The sequence below is a fragment of the Arvicanthis niloticus genome, chromosome 21, assembly GCF_011762505.2.
Source record: "Arvicanthis niloticus isolate mArvNil1 chromosome 21, mArvNil1.pat.X, whole genome shotgun sequence".
In the NCBI taxonomy this organism is placed as follows: domain Eukaryota; kingdom Metazoa; phylum Chordata; class Mammalia; order Rodentia; family Muridae; genus Arvicanthis; species Arvicanthis niloticus.
Genome location: NC_047678.1, coordinates 31071701 through 31094857, shown reverse-complemented (window position 1 = coordinate 31094857; position 23157 = coordinate 31071701). Strand labels below are relative to the sequence as shown.

Here is a 23157-nt window from a genome sequence, read left to right as displayed (position 1 = left end):
CCTCACCTGGTTAAGGCAGGGTCCCTCTGGTTTCTGTTGCTGTGCTAGGAACTCCAGGCTAGCTGGCCCATGACCTTCAAGTCTCTTGTCTCTGCCTTCAGTCCCACAGCAGGCATGCTGGGATGTCCAGTGTATACCATTACATGGAACGTTTTAGTGGGTTCTGGACTCAGGTCACCAGGTTTGCACAGCTAGCTGTGTCTTTATCCACTGAGCTATTTCCCTGGCATGTTTTGTTTCTTTGAAAAAAGGCCTTAGGTAGTCCACGTTAACCTTAAGTTCCTGATCCTTCTGCCTCCATTTCCAGAGTGCTAGATCACAGGTTTGTACCACCATGCCTGCCCACTTTTGTTTGTTCATCTGTTTTCTTTCTAAATCATCCTTCTAGTTCTAATAGGTATGTAGTTACCATCACCTTTTCTCTGTGAGAAAATTAATGACACTTCGGAGAACTTAAGGAACATGGCCATGTTCTTCAGAGAGGGGCAGGGGCAGGATTTCCCAGGGTCTTATGAGTAAGGTCTACCCTGGTGTTGTAGCCATAGAAGCAAGAGACCTGCCTGCAGTCTCAGCCCTTGACAGCCCTTGACAAGTTCACTTTCTTGTCAGAGTACTAGAAACACATGTCTTAGTTCCCTGCACCTTTGTCTTCCACTATGAAATGAGAGCAATCTGCAAAGTTGATTTGTTTTATAATTTTTAAATATTATGTCCATTGGTGTTTTGCCTACATGTATGTCTGTGTAAGGGTGTCAGATCTTGGAATTATAGGCAGTTGTGAGCTGCCATGTGTGTGCTGGGAATTGAACCCAAGTCCTCTGGAAAAGCAGCTAGTGCTGTTAACCTCTGAGCCATCTCTCCAGCCCCACAGAGTTGGTTTTTTAAAGGATTGTGTGTGTGTGTGTGTGTGTGTGTGTGTGTGTGTGTGTGTGTGTGTGTGTCTGTCTGTCTGTGTGTCTGTGTGAGTGTATGCCGTGTGTACAGGTGCTTTCCGAGACCAGAAGAGGATATTAGAACTCTTGGAGCTGGAGTTAAATGAGGTTGTAAGACTCCAGATGTGGGTGCTAGAGGCTGAACTCATAAGAGCAGTAAGTGCTCTTAATCTCGGAGTCATCTTTCCAGCCCTTAAAAAGGAATTTCAAAGAATTAAAGATGGCATTGAGTGGTACAGTGTTTGCCTACATGTGCAGGGTCCTGGGTTCAATCCCTAGCACCTCAGAAAAAGAATGAGCAGGGAACTAGAGTGATGGCTCTACCGTTCAAAGCTCCTGCAGCTCTTCCAGAGGACCTAGCACCTACACAGGGCAGCTACCTGTAACTCCAGGGCCAGGGCGTCCAAATCCTCTAGCCTCTGTGGACAGCCAGGGCTCTGTCACACAAAGAAACCCCGTCTCCAAAAAAGTTAAAATAGAACAATTGTGCAGAATGGGTATGAATGATAATAAATAATAGCTGTTGCTGTTGTTTCTAGGGTCCTGAACTCTTAGATTCATGGAGCCTCCCTCTACCTGAAAAAAAAAAAAAAAAAAAAAAAAGGAAAATGTGTAATGGCTCCTGAATAGAGAGGGTGACTCTTCCTTGCCTTTGGTGCCTTCCTGGTGCCTAGAGGTGGACTTGTGCCCTGGAGAAGGCTTCTGCATCTGACTTGGTGACAAGGCTTCCCAGTGCATGCTCGCTGTCTTCTCATGTGACAGTTAGGTCACAGGACTTCCTGACAGTCCATTCCACTTTGACATGACAAGGCCACGCATGCCCCAGGAAGCAGAGTTGAGGCTAGCCCATCTTAAGTTGATACCTTTAGAAGCTGAGTCATGATACCATAGGGAGTTTCTAACAAAGCTGGGAACAAAATTTATGTTCCATGGCTATACTCAAAACCATTTTGAGAATGATTGAAGATAATGGTATTCCTTCCTCTAATTCTTCTCTTATCATCTTATGCCAAAGGCTTCACCCCAAAAATTGCCTGGGTGTGCGCCAGTTTGCCGAGACGATGATGTGTGCTGTGCTGTATGACGCAGCCAACAGCTTCACCCACCAGCACTTTGTAGAGGTGTCTCTGTCTGAAGAGTTCCTGGCCCTGCCCTTGGAAGACGTGCTTGAGCTGCTGTCTAGGGATGAGCTGAATGTGAAGTCAGAGGAGCAGGTCGGTGAGCACAACAGCAGTCTGAACAGGCAGAGCCCACACTCCTTCCTCCTGCCCATCCTTCCTCCTGCCCATCCTTCCTCCTGTCCATCCTTCTTCCTGTCCATCCTTCCTCCCGCCCATCCTTCCCTCTACCCATCCTTCCTCATGTCCATCCTTCCTCCCGTTCATCCTTCCTCCTGCCCATCCTTCCTCATGTCCATCCTTCTTCCTGTCCATCCTTCCTCCCACCCATCCTTCCTCCTGCCCATCCTTCCTCCTGTCCATCTTTCCTCTCGTCCATTCTTTCTCCTGTCCATCCTTCCTCCTGTCCATCCTTCCCTCTGCCCATCCTTCCTCCCACCCATCCTTCCTCCCGCCCATCCTTCCTCCTGTCCATCCTTCCTCCCTTCTATCCTTCTTCCCGTCCATCCTTCTTCCCGTCCATCCTTCCTCCCGTCCATCCTTCCCTCTGCCCGTCCTTCCTCATGTCCATCCTTCCTCCCTTCTATCCTTCTTCCCGCCCATCCTTCCCTCTGTCCATCCTTCCTCCTGTCCATCCTTCCCTCTGTCCATCCTTCCTCCCGTCCATCCTTCCCTCTGCCCGTCCTTCCTCCCACCCATCCTTCCTCCTGCCCATCCTTCCTCATGTCCATCCTTCCTCCTGTCCATCCTTCTTCCTGCCCATCCTTCCTCCTGTCCATCCTTCCTCATGTCCATCCTTCCTCCTGTCCATCCTTCCTCCTGCCCATCCTTCCTCCTGTCCATCCTTCCTCATGTCCATCCTTCTTCCTGCCCATCCTTCCTCCTGTCCATCCTTCCTCCTGTCCATCCTTCCTCATGTCCATCCTTCCTCCTGTCCATCCTTCCTCCTGCCTATCCTTCCTCCTGTCCATCCTTCCTCCCGCCCGTCCTTCCTCCCGTTTCTCTCTCCTCCCGTCCATCCTTCCTCCTGTCCATCCTTCCTCATGTCCATCCTTCCTCCTGTCCATCCTTCCTCCTGCCCATCCTTCCTCCTGCCCATCATTCCTCCTGTCCATCCTTCCTCATGTCCATCCTTCCTCCTGCCCATCCTTCCTCATGTCCATCCTTCCTCCTGTCCATCCTTCCTCATGTCCATCCTTCCTCCTGTCCATCCTTCCTCATGTCCATCCTTCCTCCTGCCCATCCTTCCTCCTGTCCATCCTTCCTCCTGTCCATCCTTCCTCATGTCCATCCTTCCTCCTGTCCATCCTTCCTCCTGCCTATCCTTCCTCCTGTCCATCCTTCCTCCCGCCCGTCCTTCCTCCCGTTTCACCCTCCTCCCGTCCATCCTTCCTCCCGTCCATCCTTCCTTCCATTTTTTTTATTAGCAAACTATGAATATACAAGTTTTATGTATTTGGGGGTTTGTTTTGTTATATGTATTTTCCTAAAGTCTTTCTTATATTTTAGTATCTAAATGATAGTATAATTATCAGCCATATTTCCCTTATTCTTAGAGCTTAGGTTAATTCCAATATATTTTTTTATTTTAATGTCTGAGTGCTCTGCCTGTGTGTATGTCTACCTGCCAAAAGAGGGCATCAGGTCCCATTATAGATGGGTGTGAACAGCCATGTGGTTTCTAGGAATTGAACTCAGGTCTTCTGGAAGAGCAGCCAGTACTCTTAACCACTGAGCCATCTCCCTCCAGCCCTCCAATATTTATTATTAAAAATAATAATTTCCATAAACTGGAAATCAAGCACATGAATTTGGAGGAGGTGGTGTTGTTTTTATTAAAGCAAGAGAAATACATCATTGACTGTTGATGGGACTTTCTAGAGGAGGGAGAATGGATGATACAGGAGAAGTGGGAAAACAGTGGCTGCATGGTGTTCTGAAGTGAGAAGAAGCAGTCTAAGGCAGCAGAAATCAGCAGTATCAGATAAGAGCAAAAGCCATCTGCATCCCTATCAGCCCAAGGGAGAGCCAGTGTGCACACAGGGAGACGCTAGGAGACATCTTTTATTGACATTCTTCTCTGGTTTGTTTCTGTCTTGTCAGCTGAGAAAGAGCCTGGGCGAAGAATATTAGAAATCTGAGGGAATGAAATATGAGATAGACAGTGGTGGAGATAGAGAGGGGTGGGGGACAGAGAGGGCTAGGGAGCAGGCTCTGATGGTTAGGCTTAAGCTAAACTCTCAGCTCCGTGGGTAGAGAGACGGTCCAGTGGTTAAGTGCACCTACTCTTCTTCCAGAGGACTCATATTTGGTTTCCTCGTTTTGAACCCGCCTATAGCTATAGTTACAGGGGATCTATTACCCTATTCTGTCCTATGGGCACCCCTGCACACATGTGACATGCATTCACACACACACACACACACACACACACACACACACACACACACACGTGCATTAATTATTTAAAATAAATCTTTTTTAAAAATGCTGGCCTTCATGAAATTAGAGTTGTTGTTGTTGTTGTTGTTGTTGTTGTTGTTGTTGTTGTTTTTCAAGTGAGCATGTCCAAATGAGGTAGGAGCTTAGCACAGGAATGGAGGACACCCATGCAGCAATCTCCAGAACACAGGTCAGCAGAGAGGTGAGGAACTAGAACAGACCTAGAGAGCTGAAAAAGAGGTAGGGCCGGCAATGTGAGAGGCAACCAGAGGGATTTCTGAGCTGGAAGAGCTGGAAGTGGTGGTGAAGTATGGGTGAACCTAAAACTATGGACTCAGGGCTAGGGATGTAGATCCATTGGGAGAGAGCTTGCCTACCACGAGCAAAGCCCTCGGTCCAGTCCCTAGCACCACATAAAGACGATGGGTTGTGCACATCTGTAATCCCAGCACTGGGGCAACGAAGGCAGTAGAATTAGAAGTTTAAGCTCATCTTCAGCTATATAACAAGTTGGGGCTGGGCATGGGCACACATCCTTAATCTCAGCATGTGGGAGGTAGAGACAGGAGAATCTCTATGAGTTTGAGACTAGCCTGTTCTGCATAACAAGTTCTGAGTTTCAGGTCAGCTACAGAGCAAGTTCCAGACTAGCTAAATGTGAGACTCTGTCTCAGAAACAAGTTGGAAACCAGCCTGGGCTACATGAACCCTGTCTCAAAACACACACACACACACACACACACACACACACAGAGAGAGAGAGAGAGAGAGAGAGAGAGAGAGAGAGAGAGAGAGAGAGAGAGAGAGAGAGAGACCATTATGAAATTGGGAAGCTTTTGAAAGCTGTTTGTAACCATTTTGTGTGGCAGAGCTATTGATAAAGTCTTACCTTCTTGGAGTGGTCAAGAAAAATTAAAGTAAAAGCAGTGTTATCAGCCAGAGAAGAGCAAAGGAAGGATACACCTATCTGCAGAGGTGTAGTGTAAGTGCCTTAGGAGGACAGTGTGTGCTGTTTGGGACAGAGAGTGCTGAGGGCTGGCAGTGAAGGACATTGCATGCACAGTAAGAAGTGTAGTTCAGCAAACACCTGAGGTCGTCACTGCTGCGTCTGATCCGTTGAGAAGTCAAAATCTGAGCCATGTAGGGTGTTTGCAGCCAGGAGCCCTAGCCTGGCTCAATGGGCGGAGACTTTGTTCTACTAGGCTGGGGACCTGAATCTGAATCCTCAGAGCCTACATTAAGCTAGGCACAGCAGTGACCTCTGGTGGTCCCAGTACTCTTATTGTAAGATTGTAAGAGGGGAAGCAGAGACCAAAAAAAAAAAAAAAAAAAAAAAAAAAAAAAAATCCCAAGAAGTTTGTGGCCCAGCCAGTCTGCTGTACACAGTTAGCAAGGTGGAAGACAAGGACTGACACCCAAGGCTGTCCTCTGACCTCTATACACGTGGTGCTGTGGCAAACATGTATATTTGTGCACACAATGGGGGAGGGAAGGAGTTACCTGTTGTGAATAGTGTCCAGTGGAGAGGACTGGAGATGAGAAAATAAAGAAGACATAAACCTGGGATCCAGAGGTTTTGCACAAACTTATAGCTTGTGCCAAGCAAGTTTATTAAGAAGTATAGCATTCTGCCAGCAGTGATAGCATGCACCTTTAATCTTAGCACTTGGAAGGCAGAGGCACGCCAATCTCTGAGCTCACAGCTAGCCTGGCCTACAGAGTGAGTTCCAGGACAGCCAGGACTGTACAGAGAAACCCTTTTTCAAACAAACAAACAAAAACAAAACAAAAAGAATAGTATCTTACATATTGTTTACAGCAGGGGAAATGGGCCACAGTCAGCAGGAAGCTAAATCAGACAGTGTGGCAAGAGAACACAGGATAGTTCAGACACAGCTGCCTCCTGTGTCAACTGCAGTCTTTTAAGGGAAAGACAGTTTCCCAGGAACCAAAACCTTAATATGTTGGCCTGGCCCCAGCCCCATACTGGTCCTTGCCAAGTCTGCCCCTGGGCAGGGACAGAGCTGGAATTCTCTTTTCCTCAGGGCCTCTAAGAACATCTTGGATCAACCCAGCTCCCAACACTAGGAGGCAGTCACCGAGATGGTAACAGGAACTCAGCTAAATTTCTTGAATATCTGAAGATACACTGTCGCACCTTTGACTATTAGTGACCAGCAGAGAAATAGATGCTGAGCTTGGCAGCATGGACATGGAACCTCCTGCGTTCTTCTGCTAATCAGTGTGTCCTGGGGCAGCTTACACTTGTTTATTTGAGTGGCAATTTGTGAGGCCTGAGGGGCTTCGGCTGGTGATAGTCTTATGTTTGGAGGCACTAAGGAGGGTTCCTAGGTGGACAGTGTAAACAAAGGAACTGGCCTGGACTGGAATTTAGAGCTGGTTGGGTGCAAGATTAACAGAGAGAAAGATATTCTGTTGTGGTACAGAAAAGAATCGATAATGAAATCCAGGAAGCTTTACAGTAACCCAGGCTTACATTAAAAAAGAATGGACCTAAGCGTGCCGTGGTCTCACACGCCTGTAATTCCAGCACTGGGAGGATCTTGAGTCCTTCTAGGCCAGCCTGGGCTGCATAGGGAACCCTGTCTCAAAAACAAAACACTAGGCCTAAGAGCATAGCTGGAGTGTAAAAGAAAGCTATGGATTCCAGACCAAGTAGGAAGAAAGGGTGGATCACCCGAGGACCTGTTCCAGTGCAGGCAGTAGACAAACTGAGACTGTGGAGGCAGGAGTGTGGTCTCTGGGTAGCTTCAAGGGCATCTGCTCTTTGTCTCATAGGTTTTTGAAGCTGCATTAGCCTGGGTCAGATATGACCGGGAGCAGAGGGGGGCATGCCTGCCGGAGCTGCTGTCTAATATCCGCCTGCCTCTTTGCCGGCCCCAGTTTCTATCAGATCGCGTGCAGCAAGATGACCTGGTACGGTGCTGTCACAAATGCAGGTACGTGTGGGTGGCGTTGTCCAGGACACAGACTAGGGTCTAGGCAAAGGAGTTGGACACCTGTCCTAGCTCAGGGGAGGAAGGGTTTGGAGCAGTCAGTTAACTCATACATTGCTCACAAGCAGATAGATTAGATGCCATGTAGGAGCAGAAGGGGCTTTCCTTCCATAAGTTATCTATCTATGTGTTCCTCATCTTCATCAACTGAGAGTTATAAGTATATTGTGTATATGCTGCCCACACTGGCAGCTGACTTGATAGTACAGATGGGGCTTCCCAGAGGCTCTTGCCCTCTTCAATAAATTGTAGATAGTGACTAGCCTCTGATGGGCGATGGAAGAGGTGGTCTCGTATACCAGTGTGTGGAGCTTCTACCTAGAGCCACCAGCACAGAAGATGGGTTGTTATGTATTAAAACAAAGAAAAGGGCCTGTTTTTCCAGTTGCTTGTTATAGTCACAATGCAATGGTGGGTTTTGTTTTTTTCCTTTACTGACAAGATTTTTACACACATTCAGTTTTACCGTATTCCACTCCTAGTTGGGATCAGCAGGCTTAGGGGGAAGTCAGTGGTGTGGTGCAGGGCTCTGTGATGGTATGTCAGGAAGTAAGGATTGTGTGACTGGAGGGAGCTGGGGCCCTGTGACAAACAGTCCGAAGGGTAATCCTGAAACATATCAACTATTCTGTCAGCAGTAGGTAGCTAGCAAAGAAGATTCTTAGAGAAAAGCAATGTAGTCTGTGGTTTGGAGGGGTTGAGGAGGGGCTGGGGAGGCAGAAGAGGGCCTGGGAAATCCATCTGGAGTACTTGGCAGCAGTTGCCGAGGTGCAATCAAGGGATGATTGACTGGAGGGTGTGAGCCATGGATGGCGATGGATAGGAAGGAAGAGCTAGGTCTGAGTGCTGACAGGAAGTAGGCTGCTTGAGCTTCCCCAACACTCCCATGTTAACCCCTACACTGTTTTTCAAAATCACAGCTGGTCTGTGCCTGTCAGAAGAAATTGCTCCGGTTATACCAGCTGAGGCGGCCTCTGTTCATGTTTTCCTTCACCTTTGAGCTATCTCAGGAGCCTTGTATGGCTTCCCCTGCTCTCACCTGAGTTTCTGACACTAAACCTCACATAAGGATTGGGGATATAGCTAGCTCATTGGTAGAGCATTGAGGCATGTGTGTGTCCCTAGATTCAATCCCTGGCATATGAGAGAGAGAGAGAGAGAGAGAGAGAGAGAGAGAGAGAGAGAGAGAGAGAACGAGAACACTGGTAGACCAAATTTCCAAATTTTTCAGAAGACTTTTCCTAGATTCCCTACATTGAGATATGGAGGAGCCAGGCTTTTAAGTGTAAATGTGGACCAAGGTGGGAGGTACCTCCGATCCTAGCATCTTGTACCTTATTCCAGGGACCTGGTAGATGAAGCAAAGGACTATCACCTGATGCCAGAGCGCCGGCCCCACCTGCCAGCTTTCAGGACTCGGCCTCGATGCTGCACGTCCATCGCTGGCCTCATCTATGCCGTGGGAGGCCTCAACTCAGCAGGTATCTTGCAACTCCCCTTTGCAGAGCCCTTCTAGAATTCTTTGAATGAAGAAGCACAGTCAAGGTAGCCTGGTTGTTCTGACTCCTCCTCCTTATGCTCTTCTGTCTCCTGTCCTTATCTTAAGATTTCGGAAAGTAGCCCTAGAGTAGGGCTTATTTTGTGTTCATAATAATGCATTGATGTCAATACTAAAGAATTAGGCTCAACAGTCCAGGGATGCTGACACATGCCTATAATCCCAGCACTTGGGTCATGAAAATAACAAGACTGTGAATTTGAGGCCACGCTGAGTTACACAGTAAGACTGGCTCAAGAAAGAAGGAAAAAGCTGGCCAATGTAGCACATGCTTCTATCTTAGTACTTGAGAATGAGAGGCAGGAGGATTACTGCCCATCTCAACAACAGAAAGGGTGGTAAGGGGAAGGAGGGAGGAAGAGAGAGAAGCTGGGCATGGTGGCACACACCTGTAATCTCAGTGCTTGGAAGGATCCCAAGGCCCAGGCAGTGTGGACTGTACAGTAGGATCCTGTGTCAGAGTCAGTAAGTCACCATAGCTGACATTTACAGATGAGGAGGGTGAGGCCTAGGGAACTTGAGCAGTATGTATACTCTGCTTTGGTCAGAGCAAGGACTGGGACTCATCCTCATTCTTAAACTGAACCCTCCCTTGTGCTGATCATCTGCAGCATTAACTCAGCTCTAGAGCGAATACAGGAAGGGATCCGCCCAGTTCTATAACTAGACTGTTCACATTTGCATACGGATCAGACTGAGATAACCCAGTGCCCCAGGCTGCCGATACCCCAGGTCTGTAATTCTTTATAATTTTTCTCACTGCCTTCTGTGAAGCCCCCACAAGTCTTACATCCACCTGTTATCAGCAGCTCCATTACACACTGTAATCCCAGTACTTCAGAGGCTGAGGCAGGCGGGTCTAGAGTTTGAGGCCAGCCTGGGTTACAGTTGTTGAGACTCCGCTTCCAAAACAAAACAGTACAAAATCACCATTATCTGTAGCTCTTGTACTGCATACAGTCACATTTCTAGGAAAGGCCCCTGGAGGGTCAGTGAGAAGTTGACAGTTCTGTTTTCAGTTAAGGTTAGGAAAGGTAGCCAGCAACCTTCTGCTTGTTACACCATGACCTAGAAAAGATAAGTCTTCGGTAACAAACACAGGATGTAACAAGTGCTTGGTGTACCAAGCAACAGGGAAGAGAATTGTTTGAGTTGCTAATCATGATCTGAGGAGGGTAAGAGAGTTGAAATTATCATTCCTGGTCTCTGTGACTGCTGTTTACTGAGTTCTAAGCATATTCTAGAACCATGCTGGGTGCTGTATTCATTATGTCATTTAATCCTCATGGCAGTCTGTTAGCCTTTAACTTCACATTCAAAACAGGGTGAGGACACAAATCAACCTGTCTGGTCATTAGATTATGTGACAGCATTAGGACCTATGCACTTCACTCTGGCATGCTTTCTGCATTGGGCAAGCATTCCATGCATTTACCTTCATTGTTGATTTCAAGCAAGAGGCTTACCTGATTATAACTGAGAACTACTCTCACTAAAGAGCGAATGTTTCCCATCTGAGTCTAAAATTTTTATCATAGCTAGAGTTTTTAGTGGGCCCACTTACTCTGAGTGATTCATGAGAAGCTAATAAAATTGAGTCAAATGTTCCGTCTAGTCAATACCCAGTAGCTATGATCTAAACAAGTGGTCTCATTTGTTTTAATTTGAGTAGCAAATTTTTATGCAGGTGATTCCCTGAATGTTGTGGAAGTGTTCGACCCTATCGCCAATCGCTGGGAAAAGTGCCATCCCATGACAACAGCCCGGAGCCGTGTGGGTGTGGCTGTGGTGAACGGGCTTCTCTATGCTATCGGGGGATATGATGGTCAGTTGCGACTGAGCACCGTGGAGGCCTACAATCCTGAGACGGACACATGGACCCGAGTGGGGAGCATGAATAGCAAGCGAAGGTATTCTGGAAGCCACATGCAGGCTGAGCACACACACTGAGCATCTGGGGAGCCCCGTGTAGGGGAACATAGTAAAGTAAAATGCAAGTTTGGCCTGGAGAAATCCTGCTGCCAGGCCAGCCACTGCCAGCACCTCCTGGGAGCAAACCCATATTTGCTTAAGCATAAAATACCTGCCTTGTCCTTTGAGGAACTTGGGGAGCCAAGACATGGACATGTTACCATGTAAGTGCCAGCTAAGAACTGAAAATGTGGTTACGGAAGAGTCCAGGAGGGCGAGAGACTGGACTAGAAGATCTGGAAGGTCTCAGGGAAGAGGTGGGATTAAAGTTGAAGCCTGAAGGATAAGGAGTTTTACCCTCGTTAGTAACGCAAGAAACCTACGGTGGTTCTCTTCTTGCTTTCTTTCTCTTACTATACATGTGCTCTCACTGCCCTAGAAGTGCGTGAGCAAGGCAGTGTCACACACACTCTCCAGCCGTGAGCACGTGTGGATTCACAAGGTGGACTGAACTTGTACATTCTCCAACGGGCTAGCTGTCCATGTCTCCCACGGCTTGGTCGCTCACACTTGCAGGGTGAGAAGCATAGCTGAGGACACCATGATAGTGTCCATGAGGAACCCTCTTAGTCCAGAGGTCGTGGCAGTGCATGCTCTGCAGTGGTAGGAGGCCCACACTATTTAAAAGTGTCATTGGACAGGCTCTGCTCCTGGACCCTGTCATGCCACAGCAGACAAGCAGTCACAAGTGTTACTCTTCTGGCTTTCCTCATAGGGACTGAGAAGGAAAGAAACCCAAGGTCCCTTGCACATTTAATCAGAACAGATCTGCCTGTATTTTGAGCTTCTGTGACTTGTACTCAATTTTAGGAAGGAGAATAATGTGCCATTTTTTAAAGGATGATTTGAAACCTACCAGTCAGTTGCTCTCTACTGGTTTTTCTGTATAATTCTGTGATTTAACCTTTGCCTCACAGGTCCATCCTCCTTGCCATACTTCTGGTTCTCTGGGAGATCACGTGACTGGGAAGGTGGGAAGGATGCCAAGTGATAGCACGTGTGCTGAGGCAGTAGTTAGTGTGGAGGGCTTTGCCACACGAAGGTGACACATACATTCCACATTCATCAGTATTGGTCTGAGGCCACGAGTCTGATGGCATCTGCTCAGCAGCAAGGAGAGCAGAGTCACACAGCGCACAGAGGTCTGTGCACATTGCTTTTGGGAGAAGCAATGTGCGCACAGGATGTGCTTCTTGCACGGACGTTCTCAGAGTTCTCCCCTCTTTCCCTCCGCATCCTTCTCTGTCTCCTTTCTGCCTTTGGACATTTTGCAGCTTGTTGTGACCGAGGGAGTCCTTTCCCATATCCCAACCACAGGTGGCTCTTTGACAGCTGTCGGTTGGCTCTGTGTGTCTGCTCTAGGGGACGTTCTTGCTTTGATGTTGGTGGATTTGATGTGTTATTTAAATGGGAGGAAAGTTCTCTGGGTATCCCTCTTATTCACTGTGGCCACTGCTCTGGTATTAGCAACATGGGTCCAGTTCCATTTGTCCCTTTAACTTACAGGTTCCCTTACATGTTCTTAGTCACTTCTGTTCTGACGTCCCGCATAGCTCTCCATCCTGCCAGTGACAGCTTCCTCTCAGCTCGCTTACCATCTTGTTTCCATCCTGCAAGCCACCTTCTTCCAGATTCTTGTGCTGGATTATTCCAGCCCAGGCTGACTGGCAGGCTTCCTTCTCTGGCATCCTCTTTACCTCTTATGTGACTTGTTTATGGTTTGGGAGCACCTCTTGATTCATTGTCACATCATTACTCAACTCCTGACTTAACTAAGGCTGCAGCTCAGTGGTAAGATGCTTGCTCTAGTAAGAGCGAGGCCCTAGGTTCAATCCCCAATATTACCAAGAAAAAGGAAGTATAGTTACTTCGGGTATGTTTCACATTCATATCTAGAAGGGTATCAGTGCCTATTAAATTTGTCATTTTACTAGTGATCTCCTCTTGGGGCAGGTTCAGAGGGTCTGTTAGTGTAGTTTGACTTGCTATGTGTACTTGAAAAGTGGCAGTTGTCCAGTGTATTTCTCTTTCCTACTCAACCCCAGCTTCATTTTTAGTCTCCGTAGCATTGGACGTGAAAACACTTTGTTAGGCAGCTTGGCAGTGCCACTTAAAGTCTCACAAGCTTTGTATAGGGTAGAAGGTTATCTGTGGTTACCACTCTCAGGCCTGTCTTCTCCAAGCAACCTTGAGAAGAGAGCCCAGCCGGCTATGCTAACAGCAGTTCTTCCTTGAAGGGTGATGTATGAATGTATAACAAACAGACGCTGGAGTCTCCCCCACCCAGGCCAAGGAGGCTGTGCAAGGCCCAGAGTCATAAAAATACAGATTAAACTACAAGGGAATTGAATAGGAAGTCAGAGGAAGCGCACAAGCACATGTAGCTATGGCCTATTTTGTACAATATACCACAAAAATCACTATTGAAGTCACCATAAAGACCTTTCCTATGTTCCAAAGGGTCCCTGTTGGCTAAGAGTTGACAGCAAGATTTGTAGCACCTCATCTCTTGGTGACACATAAGTACCTGCCATCAGGAACTCTGGCTGTTCACTTGTTATTTTTGTTTGTTTGTTTGTTTGTTTGGTTTTTATTTTAAATAGGCTCTTGCTATGTAGCCCAGGCTGCCCTCTAACTTGAGCTCTCCCTGCCTCAGCCTCCTCAGTCAGATTGCACCACCATGCTGACCTCTGTTCTCCATGCATAACCATTATCTAGGACATCATGCCTTCCACATGGCTGACGGAAGTCTGGTGAATGAATAAATGTGACACGTGTCCTAGTAAAGAAGCCACTCTTGGGGCATGGGGCTAGAAGATAGTAATTCTGAAGCATGGGGACTTTGAGTATGTCTAGACCCTACAGTTAAATTAGGCTGAGGCCCTGGGTTTGCTAGGTGGGCCAACGTGCTTATTATGCAGTCCTGAAGATTTGAGTTTAGTCCAAGGAACCCACAGTGGAAGGAGAGATCCAGCTTCCAAATGTTGTCCTCTGATCTCTGCATGTGCATGCATGCACACACACACACACTAATAATAATAATAATAAATTTTTATTTCTCGTTATTTATATTTGTTTTGGGGTGTTTTGCCTTTGTGTATATCTATACACCACTTGCCTATCTGGTACTTGAGGAGGTCAGAAGAGAGCATCAGATCCCCTGGAACTAAAGTAACAGATGGTGGTGAGCCACTGTGTGGGTGCTGGAAGTTGAACTCAGTTCCCTAGAAGAGCAGCCAGTACTCTCAACCTCTGAGCCATCTCTCCAGCCCAAACATAGTTGAGGGTAAATCAGGCTAATCAGGCTAATCAGGACAGTGCACACCATAATCTCAACCGTTGGGAAACCAAGGCAGGAGGATTAGGGGTATAGAGCCTTCCTCAACTACATAAACAAGTGAATGAACCCATCATGCAGTGGGACGAGAGGTGAGCAGATCAAGGTCAAGCAGATCAAGGGCTAAATGCCTGAAGAGGAGACCGCTTGTTGCTGAGCCTAAGAGTAGGGGGAGCAGGGGCTGAGGAACCACTGAACAGATCTTCATGGTCTGCCCTTCCCTGGTTGTGTCCCTGGGATTGGGTCTATTCTAGAAAAAGACAGTTGACAGATTAATTTCTTAGTGTATGTCAAAGGCTGCTGGGATGACCATTCTGTCTGTTTCAGTGCCATGGGGACCGTTGTGCTGGATGGACAGATCTACGTGTGTGGAGGCTATGACGGCAACTCCTCCCTCAACTCTGTGGAGACCTACTCACCTGAGACGGACAAGTAAGGCTGACTTATTTCCCAGTACAAAAGTTAGAGCTGCTGTTTGTTCTTTACGATGAATTTGTTCTGAGATAGAACAAAATTTCCTGAGATAAGAGTCTAATAATATAGCCTGAGCCTTTAGTCTCAGCAGTCCTCCTGCCTCAGCTTCTTGAGTGCAAGAATTACACATCTAAACCATTATACTCAGCCTACCTTTCCCCACTACCAGGCCTTTGTGCTCGCTAGGCTTCCAGTGTCCCTGTCACCACCTTTTGTTTAGTTTTGCTTTGCTTTGTTGGAGAAGAGGTCTCAAACTCAAGGACTCTCATAATCCACCTCAGCCATAGAGAATGTGCTGTGGCACCCAGCTTAAAGCGTCTTCCGGGTAGGAAGTGACTTAACAATGCTTGCATGTAATAGATTTTTTTTTTCTTTTTGGTTTTTCGAGACAGGGTTTTTCTGTGTAGTCCTGGCTGTCCTGGAACTCACTCAGGCTGGCCTTGAACTCAGAAATCCGCCTGCCTCTGCCTCCCAAGTGCTGGGATTAAAGGCGTGCACCACCACTGCCCTACTCTGCCATGTAATAGATTTTTAACTCTCTGGTTAAAGCCCGGGCATGGTGGTGCACACCTTTGATCCTTTCATTTGAAGGCAGAGGCACGTCCATCTCTGTGAGTTCAAACCCAGTCTGGTTTATGTAGTGCATTCTAGACCAGCCAGGGCTACAAAGCAAGACCTGTCTCAAAAAAAAAAAAACTAAACAAAAATAGAAAATATTTTTTAAAAAGATCATTTCGTGGTGAAATTTCGTGGTTAGATTTCAAAAGAGCTAAAGCCAGGCATGGTGGTTCATGCCTGTAATTCCAGGACTTGAGGTGGAGGCGGGAGGCTCAGGAGTTGAAGGCTATATGAACCCATTCCAAATAATCAGAAGGCTGAGCTACCCAGAAACATTTATTCATTGGTCTGTGTTTCTTACTTACATCAGTCCACTGTACTGGAAGTGCAAGCACAGGGTAAGGAGTGTCTGGAAGCTTGTTCACGGTGGCAGTCAGGCCTGGTATGAAGGAATGTGGTCAGATAAGCCTGGGCAGTGTTGTTATCTGTTTCTTCAGTCTTTGTCTTTCCACCACACATATGATATTGCAGAAGTTCTAGAAAATCTGGCAGTGAGGAATCCTGTTTAAACTTGTGTTTTCTGTAACACCCATTACAACCGAGTAGGATGCTTTGGTGGAACACTAGAAACACTGGAAATGCTGGCTGAATTACTCATTCTGGTGTTTGTATCCTCCCGTCTTAGATAACAGCAGATGGGTTGAACGAACTCATCAGCATGTTCCAAAGCCAGGGTTCTGTTGCCTAACAACTGACTGCAGCTCTTATCAAGTAGAAAGTAGGAAGGTCCTCCCTGGTGTTCCCTTTGGTTCTCATCAGGTAGGAAGGTCACCCCTGGTGCTCAGTTTGGTTATCGTCAGGTAGGAAGGTTTCCCCCTGGTGCTCAGTTTGGTTATTATCAGGTAGGAAGGTCCTCCCTGGTGCTCAGTTTGGTTGCCATAAGTACACTGTCATCATCTTTCCCTGGAGGTCTGTGTCTGGAGTTCTTGGGACAGTGTGGGGAACATTCATCGCTCTAGGACAGGGGTGCAAGGTGTACTCACCAGACAAACAGTAAGTCTGAGAGATGGCTTACATTTATAAAATATTTGCCTTGCAAGAATGAGTCCCAAAAATGCCAGGCATGGTGGCTCATGCTTACAATCCTGGCTGAGAAGGGAGAGACAGGAGGATCCCTCAGAGTTTGCTGGTCTGCCAGTCTAGCTTAATAGATGAGCTCCAGGCCAGTAAGATGCTGTGTCTCAGGGCTGGGGGATGGCTCAGTGGTTAAGAGCACTGACTGCTCTTCCAGAGGTCCTGAGTTCAATTCCCAGCAACCACATGGTGGCTCACAACCATCTGTAATGGGATCTGAGTCCATCTTCGGGTGTGTGTGAAGACAGAGGTCTCATATACTTAAAATTAGTAAATTAAAAAAAAAATGCCCTGTCTTCAGAAAAGGAGGTGGGCATGGTTCTGAGGATAATACCCATTTGGCTTCCATGTACACATTCACACATGCGTGTGTACCTGCATACATAAGCACGTTCATATACACACGGCTTTATTTAAAAGATTGAACAGTGGTCAATCCTTATCCTAAACAGGCAAGAAGGGGTTCAAATAAGAAACTGCTCCCTGTGTGCTGTGGGAAAGCTACAAGATGGGAACAGTCCACAGTAAGAGCTGGGCATGGTTGCTCATCCTGTAATCTCAGCCTTTGAGAGCTACAACAGGAGGATTGCCTCCAGTTCAAAGCCAACCTGAGCTACAGAATGAGAGCCTTTCTCAGCATACAAACAGAACCAGGCAGGGTGGCACATGCCTTTAATCCCAGCACTAGGGAGGCAGAGGTAGAGTGTTCAAGGCCAGCCCAGTCTACAAAGTTCCTCGGACAGCCAGGACTACACAGAGCTACAGGTCTCAAGAAAACCAAAAGAAGCAAACCAAACAAAACCTACACTGAGGTACTTGTGCACTGCCTGAAAGAAGACGGTGAGGAAGCACTTTAGGACGTGGTACAGCTGCTAGAAAAGCAATTCAACTCCCCCTTGCTGTGTGGGATTGGGGTGAAAGCAAGGCCATGCATAAGGAGTGATCTAGACAGGAGGCCAGGGCCAGGCAAGTGGTATTAGGAGTGGGAGCAAATACTGACTAGGAAATCAGCTAACCAGTACTTGTGGACCACAGGAATGCTGAGAGAGGGGGGAAGCCGACGGACACTCTCTTTAAGTTTGATAAGTAGATAACTAGGTAGGTGGTGGTCTCATTAACAAGACCAAGAAATGCAAAGCGTTCACAGGTGTGCGCCAGGTTGTCTGAGTGTGCTGATTTCACACGCCATACTGACTGGCTGTGAGTCTGAGACTTGGGGGAGAGGCATAGCATCAGGCACTGTTATCTGCAGGGCTGAAGTAAGAAGATGTGAAACTATCCAGACATAAGAAGACAGAAACAGTCGCCCCTTCCTGGCTAAGCTACCTTGGAAGGTCAGGGCCACCGATCTCATGGCCCTGCTATTTTCTTGTTTCTGCAGATGGACAGTGGTGACTCCGATGAGCTCAAACCGCAGTGCTGCTGGGGTTACAGTCTTTGAGGGCAGGATATATGTGTCAGGAGGCCACGATGGCTTGCAGATCTTCAGCAGTGTGAGTCTGGCCTCCCCTGGGTGACTTCCTCTGTCCTGGGATGGGGGTGTAGACCAGTCGTATATTGCTTGTCTAGCATGCACAAGGGCTCAATTAAGTTTCAGCCCCTGCCACTGCCAGATAAAGGTTATCTACTGAGGTTTCAGACTGTCTCTCCTACGTCATCTAAAATGCTTCACTTCAGGCTGGAGAGATGGCTCAGCGGTTAAGAGCACTGGCTGCTCTTCCAGAGGACCTGAGTTCAGTTCCCAGCAACCACATGGTGGCTCACAACCATCTGTAATGGGATCTGATGTCTTCTTCTGTCACACAGGCATTCATGCAAAAAGAGCTCTCATATACATAAGCAAATAAATCTTAAAGAAAATTAAAACTCTTCACTTCTAGACAGCCCAAGTACACAAGTGTAGGGTGCAGTCATCCTGAACTTGCTCCATTCAGGTGTCCATGGGATGCTAAAAAGCCTTTGAAAGCCCTCTTCAGAGTAAGCCCACTCGTATGCCAGGAGTGAATGGTAGCAATTGTTCTTCTGGACACTACTGGGCTCAGCAGCCATGCAGTAGCAGCTCCAGAGTCAGTCAGTAGTGCCAAGGCAGAAAGCACTGGGGACAGTCACATGAGACAGTACTCTCCTTCCAATTCCACCATCACCTAGAAACCCTTCCTTAGGAAAATTCTTTCTTCATTTCCTTGCATATGCCCAGAAGGTACCAGCTTAGTATAAGAGCAGGTGCACAGCTGCAAAGAGATGGCGTCAGAGCTAGGGGACACGCTAACTGAACTCCCTCTCCCCAGTCTCTCCCAGTCTGGCACCGTGTGGGCTTCTGTGCCTTGGAGGGTCACCCCACGGAGCAGGTCTTGTTACTCACCATGTTGTACCTGCACCTCTCTCCCTGCTGCAGGTGGAGCACTACAACCACCACACGGCCACCTGGCACCCAGCAGCCAACATGCTCAACAAGCGCTGCCGACATGGCGCCGCCTCCCTGGGAAGCAAGATGTTTGTTTGTGGGGGCTACGATGGCTCTGGCTTCCTCAGTATTGCTGAGATGTACAGCTCTGTGGCAGACCAGTGGTGCCTCATAGTACCCATGCACACACGCCGGAGTCGGGTCTCCCTCGTGGCCAGCTGTGGGCGCCTCTATGCGGTGGGAGGTTATGATGGACAGTCAAACCTAAGCTCAGTGGAGATGTATGACCCAGACACGGACCGCTGGACATTTATGGCCCCCATGGCATGCCATGAGGGAGGGGTTGGTGTGGGCTGCATCCCTCTTCTCACCATCTAGGGAAAGGATGGGATGTGGTGGGCTAGGGATCTGGTACAAGCATAGGCGCTTCCTTCCAGGGGAAAGTCCTCTCAGAAGAGGCAGTGGTGGACCAGAAGATGGGGTGTAATGTGAGCTTGCCAGAGGGACAGTTTTTCCAGGTGCTTAAGTCCTCTCTCACTGTGCTGCCCTTGTAACCTTAGGTTGTCAAGATGCACAGCACAGGACAGGAGTCCCTCTGGGTCCCACAGCCAGTAACAGAACTGGTTCGTGTACACAGGCTCCACCGAAGCCCAGCAAGCACCTGCCGCAGCACTGGCCCAGCTCCCACCTGCCACCGAGCTGGAGTGCTCATGTGCGGGAGGTCTTCCAGCCCATGCTCCTCCTTCCCTGTTGTCTGTGGCCCTGCTGTGGCCTTTGCCTAGGGAAGCTGCAGCGTGCAAGCCATTTGGGAAGTGTGGGGTAAAGCTGGGAGAGAAGGGACACCCTGGTGTCCTCACTGCCTGTGGTGGTATAGCTACAACATCGTGCTGCACGCACAAGCTCTCCCTTCCACCATGGGCACAGAGGACTTGGTCCCTGTCTCCAGCAAGCAGAGAGAACAGAAGTCTTCCCCGTGCCTGATTTTTGGGGAATCCAGGTCTTTGTCCACATGTCCTGGACAAACAGAAGGGGAATAGAGATGCTCGGGAGAAACTGGAGGAAATGGAAACAAGAAAACGTTCGAGAGAAACTGGAAGGAAAAGACCTGAAGTGAACATTTTTCACAGGAAGAAAACATAAATGACACTAAAAGCAAATGCACATTTAAATGGAAAACCATCAAACACGACAACTGCTGTCCACTCCCACATTCGGATCCCAGGGTCCGGAGTCCTCCTACAGCAGTTGGGTTTCCTCTGAGCCCCACAGTGTGTCTGAAATCAGGACATTCTTGACTGACCTGTAGCAAGGTGCTCGTGGGGTTTGGTCTCCTCACCCACCGTCAGAGGACTTTAAATCCCAGGCTTAGGGAGCCGGTTGATTACTGCCACTCACCTCTACCTGAGCTTCCAGCTGCCACCCATGGTCACCTCCCACCACCCCCAGCACGCCCACAGATCTCCACTCCCACACACATCCCTTCCCTCTTTGGCCAGCAGGAAACAACATGTCTGCCCAGATTCGCACTTACCCATCCACTTTCCTTGAATAACTTCCTCAGCGTGATGCTTCTGAGCACATTGACCGTTTGTACCTCTAGGACCTAACCAGGGGCTTGTTCCCACCAGCCATGGACCAGCTTGGTCAGGTGACTTGTCTGCCCTGCCATTCCCCTATTTTCCATCCATTTGCCAACCCTGGGCGTCCACCTTCTCTCCAGCCCTTGGCAGACTGACCAGCAAGATGGGCCTTTACATTCAAGCAAGGAACGCTGGCGTCGTGAAATAAAGGCCTATGGACTAAGAAATGTCTTTTGCTGCTGCAACGAAGAGATTTTCTATTTCTTCCTCTAATCTTGGCAAATGACCTCGTGAAGAGACTCAATGCTCCTCCTTCCTCTGGATGGGACCTCACCATAGCACAGAAGGACCCAGCGAGGAGACTTTCTCTTACCAGTGCACTGGGCAGTGGGGCAGACCTTCAACTGCTGCTGCCAAAATCTGCTTTCCTAAAATTCTTCCAGTAGAGACAAGAAGGATCATCTACTATTTTTAGCCCCAAATTGGGTCTTAGGGTCCATCCCACTGTCCACCTGATTGGTTTCTTGCCCTTTGCTGCCCTTTCTCAGCCTAGAGGACAGTTCTGAAGGGCACAGTGTGATGCCTGCGGGATCCCTTTCCCCAGACCATCAGGTTTACCAGTATGTGCAATTGCCATAGATTCAGAAGGAAGGACTTTTGTTCCCCGCAACATAAAGAGCTGGGCCTCTGCTATAAGCACTTGAAAATAATGTTTTTATCTCAAAAGACTGAACAATCTGGTAACTGATGAATTTTAACTAGGCTCCTCGTGGAGCGCCAGCATTTCTTCCTGCCCCTCAGTTTGCTGCTGAGGTAGACTCTGGGGGCTCTGGGCCTTGGCTTCCTTTAGTCCTATTAGGAGGAGTGTAGCCATGCTCCTCTTAGTGAGTCCTTCTGTGAATGTACTGCCCAGCCTCGACTGTGAAGGTGCTGAGAACCAGTCAGTGGGCTCCCAGGTGGGCCTCCTGGGTCTTTACGATGCTAGCAGACTGTATCACTAGAGATGATACATCCTCTTCCCCCAGCCTGCTGCTGTCTGATTAGCCTTCCTGTATCCACCCCCACCTCCTAGTGTAGAGGTTACACAGAGTGTTTCCAAGAACGATCAAGTCAGCGTTTTGATCTAGGCTCTGAGCACACAGGAACATTTTTATACTCCCATGTCTGAGGGCAGGTGGCTGGTCTGTCTCATTAGTGTTAGTACAGTAGGATCATGTGAAAACAGACATCACCCAAGGACACGGGAAAGAATGTAACATGAGGTGGGTCTGGCCACTATCCTTCCTCATCTCTTCTCACTCTGGGCTTCACCAGAGACCACAAGCAGAAGAGAGCTGAAGACCAGCCTCTGATGGAACTAAGTAGGAATCCTGAACCTCTTCACCCACGGCTGTTTCACAAGAAACATTTTATTTATAGGACGCATGTCTTTTGTGTTAAGAAACCAAAGAGAAATAAAGAAAACTCTCCTAATACTCTTACCTTTTCCTGATTGTGTGTGTGCGTGCGCGAGCACGCACGCCCATTTCTGTGCATGTATGTAGAGGTCAAGGGATGACATCAGGTGTCTTTCTTGAGTGCCTTCCACCTTAGATTTTGGAGCAGGATCTTTACTGAGCTTGAAGCTCATCCAATCCAAGTATGAGATTGCAGGCTGAACACCGCCACATGGAGTGTTTGTGTAGTCTTTTACCCTGGGTGCCCAAGATCAAATTAGGTCCTTGGGTTTGCACAGTAAGTACTTAGCCATTGAGTCAGCCCTCTCCTGACTTATTTTTAAATATTAGAAGTAAATTACATTTTTATTTGATTTGGTTTAAAAGAAAAGTATATTGGACAAATTACAAATATTCCCATGAAAATAAGGGAAAAGCCAAATGAACCTCTAGCAAAAAGCAATCTTTGAGAGGTTTGAAGGAGACATCCCCTATGAGTCTCAGGCATTTGAATACTTGGTCCCAGTTAGCGGTTGTTTGGCAAGGATTAGTAGATGTGACCTTGCTGGAGAAAGTGCATCACTGGGGGCAGGCTTCAAGATATCGAAAGTTTTACACTAGATCTTTGCCTCTGGCTTCTGGATCAGATCAAGATATGAGCTCTCATCTGTCCCTGCAGCCATGTCTGCCACCCCCTGCTACAATTCCCTGGCACAAAGGACTCTTATCCCTCTGGAACGGTAAGCTCTAATAAACTCTTCTTTTGATAATTTGCCATAGTCACAGTGTTGTATCAGCAACAGAAAAATAGCATCTGTGAGTTTCACTTCCTACAGACAGATGCCTGTGGAAGATACACAGAGACTGCATTTGCTGCTGCGTGTTTGCCCCTGTCCAAACTGCCACAGTGCTCAAGTGTTCCCTTTCCTCAACTGCCACAAAACTATAGATCTAGTTCCCCAGTGGGGCGTAGCCAGCTGCCATGTTGACAGTCCAGCACCTCCAATCCACTCCTGTATATCCATAAACAAACAGCTAGAGTCTGGAACCTTGGTACACAGAGAAATCACTGAAAAAAAATATGTAAGATTATGTATGAGGTCAGGTCTGGTGGCGCACGTCTTTATCCCAGCACTTGGGAGGCAGAAGCAGGCGGGTCTCTGTGAGTTCAAAGCCAGCCTGGTTTCAGGACAGCC

At 47.9% G+C, this 23157-nt stretch overlaps 1 protein-coding gene across 3 annotated transcripts in view; it reads left to right on the top strand.

Annotated features, from left to right (window-relative positions):
- Positions 1-22000, top strand: part of Klhl18 (kelch like family member 18) — a 60091-nt gene extending 38091 nt beyond the window's left edge. For 2 of the 3 annotated variants that reach the window (XM_034483762.2, XM_076917462.1), the window contains 7 exons: positions 1948-2146; positions 7292-7452; positions 8854-8990; positions 10740-10977; positions 14703-14807; positions 17923-18034; positions 18937-22000. In XM_034483762.2, the coding sequence (XP_034339653.1) occupies positions 1948-2146; positions 7292-7452; positions 8854-8990; positions 10740-10977; positions 14703-14807; positions 17923-18034; positions 18937-19323 (1339 nt within the window). In that variant the 3' untranslated portion in view covers positions 19324-22000. The remainder of the gene's footprint in view (positions 1-1947; positions 2147-7291; positions 7453-8853; positions 8991-10739; positions 10978-14702; positions 14808-17922; positions 18035-18936) is intronic. The other variant, XM_034483763.2, reaches the window with a different exon arrangement.
- Positions 22001-23157: the final 1157 nt, after the last annotated feature.